Source organism: Helicoverpa armigera, chromosome 16 (genome assembly GCF_030705265.1).
Source record: "Helicoverpa armigera isolate CAAS_96S chromosome 16, ASM3070526v1, whole genome shotgun sequence".
NCBI lineage: Eukaryota > Metazoa > Arthropoda > Insecta > Lepidoptera > Noctuidae > Helicoverpa > Helicoverpa armigera.
In genome coordinates this window covers 4603829-4618594 of record NC_087135.1, presented here as the reverse complement: position 1 = coordinate 4618594, position 14766 = coordinate 4603829, and the positions used below count along the sequence as shown (strand labels likewise).

Here is a 14766-nt window from a genome sequence, read left to right as displayed (position 1 = left end):
TGCAAAAATATGACTTTCTTGTATAAAATTTACCCATGTAGCTTATTTATTTATTCAAAGTAGCTGCAAATATAGGTGGCAAAGAAAGGTGAACAGGAAAAATACCCTTAAAATGTGTTGCCCTATATTAAGGTTTAAGGCTCGAGCAGACCGGATGCGTATGCGTAACCACGCGCGTAGTCACGCGCGTAGTTACGGCGTAACCATGAGTTGTAATGTATGGAAATGTATGAGACAGGCCACACCGCTTGCGTAACGTAGACACGCGCGTCGTTACGCAAGCGGTGGCCTGTTAACTCATCGAACTACGCGTGACTACGCACGCATACGCATCCGGTCTGCTCGAGCCTTTATGCATAAGATATGCGTAGGAGTGCGCGGTCCTTTAAAGAAAGTTGGAAAGGGAGGTCATAAAATATGGCGTAATAAGTTGGTGATGTATGGTGTATAAAACTATGTTACCCTCTTTGCATTGGATCCTCTTTGGACGCGGAACTTATACGGGAGTGATGCTTGCTCGATATTGGTTGGTTATTTTATAGGGCATGAAGTAAGTCCGTTTACTGACATAATATCTTTAATTTTAGCATATTGCCAGAAAAAAAAACAATTTGCTCAAATACCCCAAAACACTGGACTTATAACATCTCTATTTCCGACCCATATTTATCCATACCGTATCTTAAAAATACACATGTAAGTACATAAAACCTTTTTATCCATTATTTAACCGACCTACATCCCTTAAACAGTCCCAACATAACTTGTATAACACGAAAGAAAAATTACTCACTTCCACTATTTTTCACATTACCGAATCCAGGTTAAGCCGTTTCGGATACAAGGAAACTTGGGTACGGAGGGGTGAAACTTTGCAAATATATTAGGTCCACAGAATGGGCCCACACAAACACAATTTGGTGTTGGGTACCGCGGGGCCCTTTGGTCCAGGGCTGCAATCGGCACGTTCGTGTCCTTAACTACAAATTGAAATGAGATTAAAGAAAATAAAGCAAGGAGACTATTTGAGAAGTTTAAACAATCATTTGTAAGCAAAATAATCATTTGAATGATAGAAAATTAGCTATGTTTTTATATATCCGTATTAAAAGCAATATAATTAAAAATAAAAATATTTTTCAATACATACACATTTTTTATATACTGAAGCTATTTTTTTTATTAATAGATGTAGGTATTTAATTTTCCCTTTCCTCCAATGCAAGCCTTGCAAAAATCCCACTAAAAGTCCGATTGGGGATGTGGCGAGTGATAAATCAATTTTTAACTAAGTACCTAACTGTTGGCTTATTGATTAAAAGCTCTTCGGGTTTTCGGTAGGGTACTAAGTTAATAACAGAAGTTTTCAGACGGATCTTATTGAGTAAGGAATAGTGGGCCGACTGTAACTAGGTAATCAAGAGGTAGGTGCCAAAAATATTGAAGGGACCTTAGATAGTTCAGTTCTGGTTAACGAGAAGTCAAAGTCAAAGTCAAAGTCAAAAACGTTTATTGAAAATAAGCTAGTTTCTAGCACTTTTTCACGTCAAGTAATACATAAGGACAGCACCCCCAAAACGCCCCCCTTTCACCACTTCCTAGTGTTATGGCTGGGAAGAAGAAGTGGCGAAGAACAAACTTCCCAGCAACACAGCCTAGCCACAGCCACAGTTATGATATGACCTCTCGTTAACCAAAGGATGAGCGGGCGGCAGTTTCGACTGTTTTACGTAGCGCTTTTTCTTCAAATCAGAGCAGATTATGATAAAAATATGTACTTTCGGTCACCCTTTTGCGTAAACAAAATGAAACAAAACAATAGACCTCTAATATCTATAACATAACCTTTTATGAAAGTTTCCACTACCCACGCAAGTTTATTCTCGTTCAACATAGACTGTTTGAAGTCCTAAAATATCTTTCAATAGAGCATTATAATCTCAAATGGATCTAATTTTAGGCTTAAGCGTGACCTAATTATGTCTGCGCGGATTGTGCTGGACAGGCACAGACAAACGTTGCATTAGCAAACGTCATACAAGAAGGTACATTAGCTAAACTTTCGGGTTTTGGTTATGCGGAGGATGCCAAAGATGTATGCAAAAGAATTAATAACATTCAATACTTTCTGGGCGGTGGTGGCTATGAGGGGAAGGGAGTATCAGACTTATACTGATTAAAATATAACTATGTTTCTTTTTCTCTGAATATCTCCACAAAATCAATACCACGAGGCACCTACCGTCCAAAAGTAGCTCCAAAGATAAAAATCAAATACAAAAAAGTTCAATATACTTCGAAGTCACATACTTACAAAATAAACTCACAATACCTACAAAATAAATTTTGCAAGACACATGTCCCGTATCCCGTACTTCAAAACACTCCTCAACGAGTCCCACTTGCCAAAAAGTGTTTACAATGCATTACCTTCTACATACAGTGCCAACAAAGGTTGCGTGCCAAAATAACGACGCCTAAATATTGTATGAGCAAGTAGTATAAACCTACCTATTTGTTTACGCAAACCTTCTTATTCATGTGGCTGGCCACTGGATTTATTATTAGAAAAGTTTTTACCTTTTCGCGGTTTCTGGGTTTTGTTGATCAGCTCAAACGGGGCAGGATGCGGCGGAAATTAAGTTCCTTGCATTTGGTTTCGTGATCGCTGGGAGGGTACTGTCAAATTGTGGACTTTGGAGTGACGCGGACGTCACGAATTGGTTGATGTATTAAAAGTTTTGTGTGCATTGGGATCCTCTGTGGTGACGTTTGTTGGCAGTTGATATACGAGGTTATACTGGTGTGTGCTAACTACTTAGCAATTAATCCGAATTAAAGGATTTCAGCTTATAAGAAACTTAGGATTTCTTACAGATTTTTACCCGACTGCCAAAGAAGGAGGGTAATGTTTTTCGAGTGTATGTAAGTATGTATGTATGTATGTATGTCTGTTCCTTTGTGACCTCCTGTAGCCTAAACGGCTTGATGGATTTTGATGTATGAGGTATCGTTAGATTTGTCTTGATTACGGGAGTGTCATAGGATACATTTTATCCTAAAAGTCCCACGGGATATTTTTTCTAAATTTCCCTTTAGAAAAATATGTATGCGGTATCATTAGATTCATTTCAATCACGGGAGTAATTAATATAGGATACGTTTTTTCTCAAAATTCCCACGGGAACATGTTAATTCTGCGTCAACGCAAAGCAACTCATGCGTTAGCAAGCAAAAAGCGATTCTTTTGGCGATACAATCACGTCGTCTTGATCAAATGCATGAACGTCGTCTTGATCGTCTTGAACGTCGCATTGGCGGTAAATTTATGTTGCGGAGTAACATCACTCGTAATCTAAAGCCAAATGTCGTCGAAATAATTTAAAATGGTACTTACATATACATAGTCTTCTACATCTACAACATTTTCGTTAAATAAAAACAGCTAAAAAGTTATAAATAAAAGAATTATTATTAAAAAAACAAAATACCCGACTGCACACTAAAAAAAGAGTAAAACAAGCCCCACAATAATATTGATCAATACAACTTTACTGAATATAATTTATAAATATTGATGGAAAGCATCGCAGGCGGGGACCACCTTGACCGCCACCAACGAAAATTCTGCTAAATGGTGCACAACCGAAATGACTATAAATAAGCCTCTGTTGGTCCCCGCCTGCGATGCTTTCCATCAATATTTATAAATTATATTCAGTAAAGTTGTATTGATCAATATTATTGTGGGGCTTGTTTTACTCTTTTTTTAGTGTGCAGTCGGGTATTTTGTTTTTTTAATAATAATTCTTTTATTTACTAGAAGTTTGTCATTTTGAAAGCGGTGTGGTCTAAAAGTCTTTTAGTAAAAAGTAAAAGTATTTTATGTCTGTATTCATATAAATCCAATGTCTGTTTTATTAGTATATCGTAACTAGCCCGCCCAAACATATATCTACTCGTAATAAGAACAAAATATCATTTTATATAGCAAATATTTTCTCTATTCATGTTGTATTTCGACGTAGTAATAAACACGGTTGATTAATATGGATACAGTAAGAGTAATTGTTCGGAGAAAATAACATTAATATGTATCTAACGGAAAAATATAGCTACAATATATAAAGTCCTATTTACAGTCCTTTATAGCAATTATAATATTATTTGTGTATTATATAACATTTTTCATTCTGATAAAATCAGCTTATATATTTCTCCATTTTCCATTTCTTAAGTCATTATGTTCATGCTCCTGCCCTCATCACAATTTTATTTGCGATTAGCGCAGCATTTTTTCTTCTTTCGTTCTCTACTTATTTTCTACTCTTTATGTACAGATATTAAACAATCCATCGATATATTCAAAAATCAATCTAACCTATTTCCTACTTACGTAAACATCTTGTAAGCTAAACTTAACACACAGGCATGCATCATATGTATGTAAGTCAATGCTGTCAGGTAACACATATTCTCCATTGGCGCCGACAGTTATTGACTGGCCGAGGTTATCCGGCACCTGACGGCTTCCGAATACTGGCAAGTTTATGTTCTTACAGGTATTTCATATTTCACTTGAGAATGGAACTGACTAGTGATTTGTGAGATGGGATGTTAGTGGTTTATTTATGTGTGTCTTTAAATATCTGTTAGTATGCTCAATTTAGATTCAAGTAAAGTGATTCAGGACAAAAATTTAAGTTTTTCTGTCTGATTTTGAAAGATCAAATTTACTACATATATTAGGTACTAGCTGCGGCTATTTAACCTACTTCCTAGTTACGCACGCATCTTCTAAATTAAACTTAACACACAGGCATGCAACATATGTATGTAAGTCAATGCTGTCAGGTAAAACATATTCTCCATTGGCGCCGACAGTTATTGACTGGCCGAGGTTATCCGGCACCTGACGGCTTCCGAATACTGGTAAGTTTATGTTCTTACAGGTATTTCATATTTCACTTGAGAACCGACTGGGGTTTGGTAGGTATGGGACCTTGTTAGATGTAATGTCAATGATTTGTTATTGTGCTTCTTAAAATACCTACGGGTATGTTAAATTTGAGTCATGTTTTGAAAAAAAAAAAGAATCATTTTGAAAGGATAAGATAACCTTATAATCGAATTATCTATAAGGTCTTTTTTCTACAGGGTACTATAGCTACCACCAGCGGTTACACCCGAAGCCAGTGGGAATTCACCCGAATAAAATGTACCAACAAACTATCATCCTCGATAAATGGGCTATATGTAACACTGAAAGTTTTTCATATCTTCTTCACTCACAAATAACGTGGCTTTCTGCCGGGCAGAAAGCCACGTTCGTCACAATCGGTTGAGTTGATCCAGAGGTTACAAAGACACAAAACCTCTCTCCGATGTTAGTGTCCTAAATGATGAACAGCAAACATTTCTACATAAACTGATTGAAACACAAGTCAAGACCTAGATAGCGTTATGTAATCGCGGTTAGACTATTGGCAATAATGATTACTCTGTAATTAGGACATACGGATCAAATATCTGGGTCTAACTAACTACGTAGAATACTATGTGTTTAGTACTAGGTTGCCTAATATGTATAATTACGGTCGCTCATTAAACCAAATGACGTGAGAAAAGCTTTTGGAAAATTGATTTAAGCAACGGCTTTTGGTCTAGAAAGTTCTATAATTTCATTATTTTAATGAGGTCGTTAAATGTACACATAAAATCTTGGGTAAAAAGAATTTTAATGAGAAAAAACCCAAACTTAAAAAAAAAAAAATTTTACTTAAAAAAACAGATAGAATAGTTGTTTAAAAATAAAATAAGGTCGCAACGTAAGCATTATGATGAATGGAAAATCATCTGCACGTCATGCAGTTGATACACTCGACAGAGGGAAATTGGATTTCAAATACAACTTTTTACTTCCACAGAGCGATGAAATTGTGACACGTGTCCAGAATATTTTGATTTTGTTTATTATTGTTTGAAATGGATTTTTATATTTTTGCATTGGGGGTTAATATACCAGACGAGCTATTTGTAGTAATTTATATTAACGGTGATAATTTCAATCACTTTTATCCAATAAGTACTAAGTAAAAGTAATATTGGAAAAAACGTCACATTTCTAGAATCATCTTTATAAGAATCCGATCCTACTTTAATTAGATTTTTTATTAATTCCGTCAGAATTCTCATACTGCTTTTATTAATTCTACGCTCTGATTTCAGGTCCTCGAACTTAGGTTAGGAACCCATATTTTTATATTAAAGCTGTTCTCTAGTGTTGGTTTTTAATTTTAAATAACACTCCAGGTTTAAAAGGAGGAGCAACAAAACATTACTCAAATATTTATCACTGGCAAACTGTGGATGTACGAAAACATACCTCAGTGTAATCCTCCGGGATTCACAGGCGTGGGTCAAAGAGCAAAGTACATAAACTCTTGACAGACAACCCTGTATCATTTACTACATTACAACTAAAAGTTCAGCCTACGTGCCCTTTGAACGTTACAACAAATCCTCAAACCTAACCTGTAAAACGTAAGTAGCTAAGACGAAATAAACTCTTTACTCCGCACTAATTCGGCTCGAACTTCGCAAAATCTTAATTTGAATAAAAGTAAAACTGTACGTAATTATTCTGTGAATTTAGGAACGTTTAAAAGGAGAGGGGAATGGTTGGCGTGTTTAATCTTGTCAATTATCCGGAAAATTGGCGCGGCCGGAGTCGGTGGCAGTCCCACAGAGGTTTTATCAGCATTAGCAGACTTTGGTGCCAGACTAATTGCGGTCGCTGACCGATTAATACTATATTTTCATGTAGTCACAATTTCAGGCTTAGAGTTGCTGAGGGTTAAAGTACAGAATAAAAACTATAGTACATAATGGCTTTTAAAATTACTTAATTCCATCTTACATAGACTTGGAAAATTTAATGTAACGTGATCGAAACTTACAATTATGTAATTCATCATAATTTTTATTTAGTTTCAATCCTAGAAAACAGAAATACTTTCGCTTTCATAGCAACATTTATTGATAAAGTACACGTAGAACATACAACCAAGCTGTATTTACGAAGAGACTAAAACTTTATCTATGAAAAATATCAATTTAGAGTTCTTTGAACTTTGAAACCGTTAAGACATTATTCCGTTAACGGTTTCATCTCACATCGCTCTCATCGATTCCATTTTATATCTGATCTTTTCATCTACAATCGAATTTGCTGTGAAGATGAAGACATTCAGGGGAACACGTATTTGATACTTTCTGCTCGTACGTGAGGACGGTTAGGACTTTCAGGTTTTATGTGGGAATGAATGTCGAGTGGAATGGAACGTGACAGAATATGAGGGAGGCGTGAGCGAGTGAGCGAAGGAGTGAGAGAGAGGGACTGAATGAACGGTGTTAGAGGCAACCACGCGGTACTGAGTGTAACGAACGAGCCAAAGTTGTTGAAATAAAAGTTGTAATAAGTGTTTAAAACGGGATTTTATTTCAAAGTCATCGATCCCCAGCACGAAGAGAGCTACAGATTTTGGGGGCTCGTCCGGGATCGATCAACGACGAATTTCCACGAAGTTTTCTACGACGCACCGGCCGGCGCGACGCGGCGGCCATTAAATTTGAATTACGAAGTTACGGAGCACGATGGAATCGAAATCAACGACGATTACGACTGCAGCGGCGCCGGTGGCGTTCGGGCTCACAGAGGGGCTCATCGAGAAGTTCAGCGGAGACGACAAATCTTACTCGTCGAGTAAGTGGGCTCAAGACATCGAGGATAACGCTGAGATATTTCAGTGGACGCCGCAACAAACTTTGATCGTAGCTCGCCGGTCACTCACCGGGACGGCTGAGCTATGGTTAAAATCCGAGAAGGCATTCAAAACCTACGGCGATCTCAAGGCTGCGCTTGTGAAGGAATTTCCAGACACCGCGAACGTCAAGGAAATGCACGAGCTAATGGCGGCACGCAAGAAATTAAAAGGCGAGACGTATTATCAGTACATGTTGCATATGAAAGAGCTAGCGCGGCGTGCGAAATTTCCGACTACATCGCGATACAGTACATCGTGGATGGCATCGACGATTACGAGAGCAATAAGGTGATTCTGTACGGCGTGACCACGTTTCCAGCATTGAAGGAAAAGCTGGCTTTCTATGAGAAAATGAAGTCCAAAACCAGGGAGCGAGAAAAGAGAACCGAGAGGTTAAAAGGTCATGCGAGGTCGGCGGAGGCGTCCTCGGCAGCATCGGGATCGGCGAGGCGGTGCTATAGCTGTGGTGACATGGGACATGAAGCGGGTGTGTGTAAAAACGGATTGAAGTGTTTTGGGTGTAATCAGTTCGGTCACATTCGTAACCAGTGTCCCGTAAATCCGATGAGATCTACGGCTACAGCATCGGCATCGGGTCATTCAGGCGCCAAGATGGCGGGCGCAGGCGGCAGCGGCGCTCACGGCGGCCGAGGAGGGGGCTTCCGGTTCCGGGGAGGCCGGAAAGTTGGGACCCAAGCGACCCGCGGCTATGTTCGGAACGGTGAACGAAGTAAGCGGAAACGAGACTGTCCGCGCGGTCATAGACAATGAAACGTCACTGACATTGACAGATGTCAACACTGTAAATGTGACAGCTACGAGTTACGAAGATCGAAACGTTAACATCACGCATGTAAACAAATGTGTTCGGAAGCCGGTAAAAGACATTAAAATTAATAATACAGTTTTAAATGCTCTCGTAGATTCGGGTAGTGATGTGAACCTATTATCTTTGTTGTATTTACCTATGTTGAACGCCGAAGTGGCGAGTGAAACGTTAACGATGTCTGGATTAGGCCGTAGTGAAATACAATCAAGGGCAGCGTCTCTGTTGGACTTGAGATTGATAATCAGTGTTTTAATGGTGTAGTTTTTCATTTAGTTCCACCAGAGGTGATGCCCTACGACGTAATAATAGGTCAAGAGTTCCTGGGTCGTGTTACTGTGGTAATGAATGAAGGGGGTATTAGGTTTTTTCCCATTGGTTGTTGTGAATGGGTTGGTCAAATTGATTGTTTTCCAGGATGTGTAGCAGTCAATGTTGATCACATTCAAGATCCAGCAGTAAGGAGTGAGGTTATGCAATGTGTTGAGGAGTATAAGCCATTGTATAAGGAAGAGGCCCCGATCCAACTTCAAATTGTATTGAAGGATGACATCCCAGTGCGACAGCGACCCAGACGACTGTCACTTATGGAGCAACAGGTAGTGGAAGATCAAATCGAGGAATGGCTTGATAAAGGCATCGTGAGGGTGAGTTTCTCAGATTACTCCAGTCCTTTAGTGCTAGTAAAGAAGAAAGATGGTTCGACTAGGGTCTGTGTGGACTATAGGCAGGTCAACAAGAAAATAGTTAAGGATGAATTTCCACTTCCCGTAATCCATGATCTGATTGACAAATTGCAGGAAGCTAAGGTATTCAGTGTACTTGATTTGAAAAGTGGGTTCTTTCATTTGAAGGTCAGCGAGGAGTCTATTAAGTACACATCATTTGTCACTCACCACGGGCAGTTTGAATTTCTCCGTGCCCCGTTTGGTTTGTCCACCTGTCCCAAGACTTTTATGAGATTTGTGAGTATAATCTTTAGAAATTTGATTTCCCAAGGAGTGTTAATCATATTTATCGATGACATTATAATTCCAGCCTTGGATGAAGTTCAGGCTGTATCGAGGTTGAAGCAAGTGCTAGAAGTCGCAGCACATTATGGCTTGGAGATTAATTGGAAAAGGCGAACCTACTGCAGCGTGAAGTTGAGTACTTGGGCCACAGGGTGAAGGATGGAGAAGTACGGCCGAGTACAGATAAGGTGGATGCAGTCATAAGGTACCCTGAGCCAAGAACCCTCAAGCACTTGCACAGTTTTGTTGGATTGACAAGCTATTTCAGGAAGTACATTGAAAATTATGCTTCTGTGGCGAAGCCATTGACTGATTTATTAAAGAAGAATACAGAGTTCATATTTGAGGATAAGGAAAGAAAAGCTTTTGAGACACTGAAGAATAAATTAGCTAGCGGACCTGTTCTGAAGATTTTCAATCCGAAGTTGAAGACTGAATTGCACACCGATGCCTCAGGTGTAGCATTGGCTGCAATACTCATGCAACACCATCCAGGGTCAGGCTTACACCCAGTACATTACATGAGTAAGAAGACAACTGACATTCAGAGCCGGTACTCAAGCTACGAATTGGAAGCACTAGCCATCATAGAAGGTATCAGGAAGTTCAGGCACTACCTTTATGGTATTCCATTTAAAATAGTCACAGACTGTAAGGCTTTTGAATTAACACTTAAGAAGAAAGACTTGTCAGCCAAGGTAGCCAGGTGGGTCCTCATGCTCAGTGAATATGATTTCGAAGTGGAGCACAGAGCGGGCTCCAGGATGCAGCATGCAGATGCTTTGAGCCGCATACCAACAGTGGCAGTGGTTACTACTCTGCAGGAGAGTTTACGCCAAGCACAAGATCAAGATGATGGCATAAAAGCCATAAAGGAAATTTTGAGAGGAGGAAGTCCATACGACGATTATTGGTTAGAAAATGGTGTGTTGTATAAGACTGAGCAGAAGCTGTTTGTAGTGCCAAGAAGTTTGGAGAAAGAAATTATTAACAGAGTACACAGCAAAGGTCACTTTGGAAAGTCTAAGATGAAAGAGTTACTGAATAAGGAATATTACATTAGAGATGTGGACAAGAAGATGCAGGATTTTTTATTGAGTTGCATTCCTTGCCTACTAGCAACAAGGAAGGAAGGAAAACAGGAAGGATTCTTGAATCCGATAGAGAAAGAAGGTGTTCCATTTGATACCCTGCATTTAGACCATATTGGTCCACTTACAGAGACAAGAAAGCAATACAACTACATACTCACGGTGATAGATGGGTTTACGAAGTTCGTATGGCTGTTTCCCACGAAAACTACTTCATCATCAGAGACATTAAGGAAAATTCAGATTCATCAGCAAATATTTGGGAACCCCCGGCGGTTCATAACAGACCGGGGAACGGCATTTACAAGTAATGAGTTTAAGAGTTATTGTGAAGAAGAAAAGATATCTCATGTAAAGATTACTACTGGTGTGCCACGTGGTAATGGCCAAGTGGAGAGAGTACATCGAATACTTATTCCAGTTTTAACAAAACTATGTTTGGAGAATCCTGCAGTATGGTACAAGCATGTAAGCAAAGTGCAGAGGGCACTCAACTCTACTTTCCAGAGAAGCATAAACACAACACCATTTGAACTACTGATGGGAGTAAAAATGAAGGGTAAGGAAGATTTGGAAATTCTACAACTATTACAGGAAGAAAATACACTACAATATGATGAAAATAGAGAGAAGATAAGGCAGCAAGCCAAAGAACAGATTCTAAAGATACAAGAGGAAAATAAAAAACAATATGATAGAAAGAGGAAGGAAAGTTCAAAGTATAAGGAAGGTGATTTAGTGGCGATTAAAGAACACAGTTCGGTCCAGGGTTGAAGCTGAAACCTAAATACCTAGGCCCTTATAGAGTGGTGAAATGCAAGCGTAAGGATCGCTATGACGTAGAGAAACTTGATAGTTCTGTAGAGGGTCCCCAGCGTTCATCCAGTTCAGCTGACCAAATGAAGAGATGGCCTCAACACGGTGACGCCGAGATGCTGGAGGAGTAGCAGTCACCTTACTCCGCAGGTTATTATTGCAGTTCTTATTTCAGGAGGGGTTAACTTTCGTTCATTATCACAGTGCCATGGCGTAGGGCTATCTGTACCAGAGTATTTACTATGTTATTTTTCTATGTAAAACTAAACATTTTGTTTTCTAAACCTATAAATTGTATTAAGTTCGAAGTAACATTTAAATGTTTTTGCCAATGTAGAGTTGTATGTTTTAAATTCAGAAACAAGATTGTCTTGTAGGAAGTAGTTATGTGTATTAGGTTGTTGTAGAGTATGGTTCCAGTTTATTTTATTTAACTCAATTATGTAGTGGTTATTATGATGTTTTAGTCTAGTTAGTACATAAGATTTGGTGTATGTCTGAGGACAGACATGAGTGCAGGACGGCCGAATGTGGGAATGAATGTCGAGTGGAATGGAACGTGACAGAATATGAGGGAGGCGTGAGCGAGTGAGCGAAGGAGTGAGAGAGAGGGACTGAATGAACGGTGTTAGAGGCAACCACGCGGTACTGAGTGTAACGAACGAGCCAAAGTTGTTGAAATAAAAGTTGTAATAAGTGTTTAAAACGGGATTTTATTTCAAAGTCATCGATCCCCAGCACGAAGAGAGCTACATTTATATGGAAATCTTGTCTAGGTTATAATGTAGGTGGATGACGAAGGAAAAGGCAAACATATGTAATTTATGAACTGAACAACAGTAAAATAGTACACGCCTGTTTTAGTCACTCAAAGTCCTATAAAAGCCACAATCTTGTCGACGGGCGCGGGTAGTAAATCACATGTAAAACCTTAGGTTAAGACCTCAGCCAAACTGCATTGCCTGTTTACGAGATCAACTACAAAGTTCTGTTACCACCACCACGACAGGTCCTGAGAGAATTCTCGTCAGGTTCCACACATACATTATTTAAATTCCTTCAATCTTGCCGAGACAGACTTCGGTCGTTGACTTCTACGTTATAATGTACAGCAGAAATAGTTGAGACTTACGGGCTGCTTCGGAGCGATAAACAAGAGTCTTGGTTTTATACTAGCGTCACGTACAACGCGAATTTTTGCTCCACGATCGAAATTATGTTGAGGGATATAGAAGAGAAATAAAGATTTAATTATTATATCGAATATTAAATGAAAGAATAGGGTACTATACAGCAACTGCGTATTACATCTTAGAATATTGTGTTTTCTTTTAAGTGTGCTGAGATATCATTATAACAATTAAATTTGCTCGTGAATGATGACAATGAATGACTTATGGTTTTAATGTTTACTCGTCTCTCTTGATTATCCATGAAGGTTATCTTTCCATAATAAAAAAGGAATATCGAAAAAGAAAATTTTTCAAAATTAAAGAGTACAAAAAGTCCTCGTTACCTTCACTTTCAAATTCTTAGCTGCAGCTGAAAGTCGAGAACTTAAGGACCTACAAGTTTATCACTCCTAAGTCTCTTCAATCAGATATCTATCCACTTTATCGGAACTTTAAGAGGTGTCAGGGGTCAGATTAACGACCTTACAAAAAACCAGCTTCCCTCAGCTTATGATACTGATCTTCCTTAGTACTACTTAGTAGCAATTACGAGCTTGTTTTCCGAACATTATCGAGTTCGTAATGACCTTTGAAAAATCTCCCCTGAAGCCTTAGAGGACGGATTGTGTTGAAAGAATGGCCGATTGTTGTTACTCGCGCCACACTTTATGAATGAAACAATGGAGGAAGTTTTGAATTAAATGCTGTTACCGTTTTTATTTGCTTGAGGACTTTCCATATTATTTTTTTGTGCAAAAAATATTTTCATTGTTGTTTGAGTACATACGAGTGAAGACAAATTATTACTTAGGTTACTGTTTAGATTGTACCCTACCCTAAACGAATATGATACCAGCTACTAAAAATGCAGCTATTTCACGGCTAAAATTATTAATCTAAAAACGTGGATATAAGATTCTAGACTTTTATTATCATCTTAAAGCTAAGCTGCCCAGCGCACTGGATATGTCAAGAGCCCTGAACAGCGTCGAGAGATACTTTATCTAATTATGTTAATTTCGCTTTTTCAAACGAGATTCCATTTAAATGTTTTTCTTCTGACATTTGAATATGAATGACCAAAAGCTTTCTTAGTAGGTTTGAGGTCTTCCGTTTACAGTTAAATATTTTTGGATCATAATTAAATAAAAATGGAGTTGTTGGTAAGTAGTTAAATGAAGATTGTGCTGGCTTTTTTGTTAGAATAAATCACATTTTACATCAAACGTAGGTGATATAGCATCTAAAATTTTACTGAATCTTACAAAAAACTTAACTTACTTACACAATGTACAATACAAAATCAAATAGGTAGCACATAATAATCTATTTAGTTTCACACGATTTTTTCACATTCAATAACAAAGCAGTACAGAAATATTCCTTCTCAACATAAAATACATAGGTACCCTGCAAAAAAAACCAAAGCAATTCACACAGAACATTTAACATACCTGAGCAAGCCTGCGGTGGCAGAGGGAATATGAGCGTGGTGGAAGACTTGCGCCTGGCCACGGCGCAGCCCAAGGACTGGGGTTTGAAGCTGCGCAGCTGCTGCATGAAGTCACTGCACTCCATCAGCGCCACGTCCGCGAAGTGCAAATCGCACAGGATCTGGTTCTTGAAACGGCGAGCGCGTTTCTGAGGAGACGGAGCTAGGTTAGATTTTGCCTGTTTCTTTCAGTAGTTAACTACGAAAGTGTCAAAAGTCTTGTTGGCCTAGTGGTTAAAGCACCTGCTGCTAGTTCTTGCCTCAGGTTGGGGAAATCCAGTGTAACTATTCTAAAGTTATGTATTATGTACTACCTTTTTAAGTATATCTTTTATACCAATGACTGAGCCTACTAAGGGGAAAAAAATGAGAAATCTGGACTTTGATCATATCTTAATTAGCATCGACCAAATTACTTCTCTGTTTAAACACGGGCCTGTAACCTGCAGTGGGATGACAAAAAGATGATGTACTTTATGTTTTTTCTTTTTGTGCTTAAGATACTTTTGACCATTAACCTACGTTTGTGT

At 38.6% G+C, this 14766-nt stretch overlaps 1 protein-coding gene across 5 annotated transcripts in view; it reads right to left on the bottom strand.

Annotated features, from left to right (window-relative positions):
* Rsh (radish) overlaps positions 1–14766 on the bottom strand; it is a 201662-nt gene that overhangs the window by 36773 nt on the left and 150123 nt on the right. For all 5 annotated transcript variants that reach the window (XM_049844570.2, XM_049844573.2, XM_064038527.1 and 2 more), the window contains one exon: positions 14199–14385. In XM_049844570.2, the coding sequence (XP_049700527.1) occupies positions 14199–14385 (187 nt within the window). The remainder of the gene's footprint in view (positions 1–14198; positions 14386–14766) is intronic.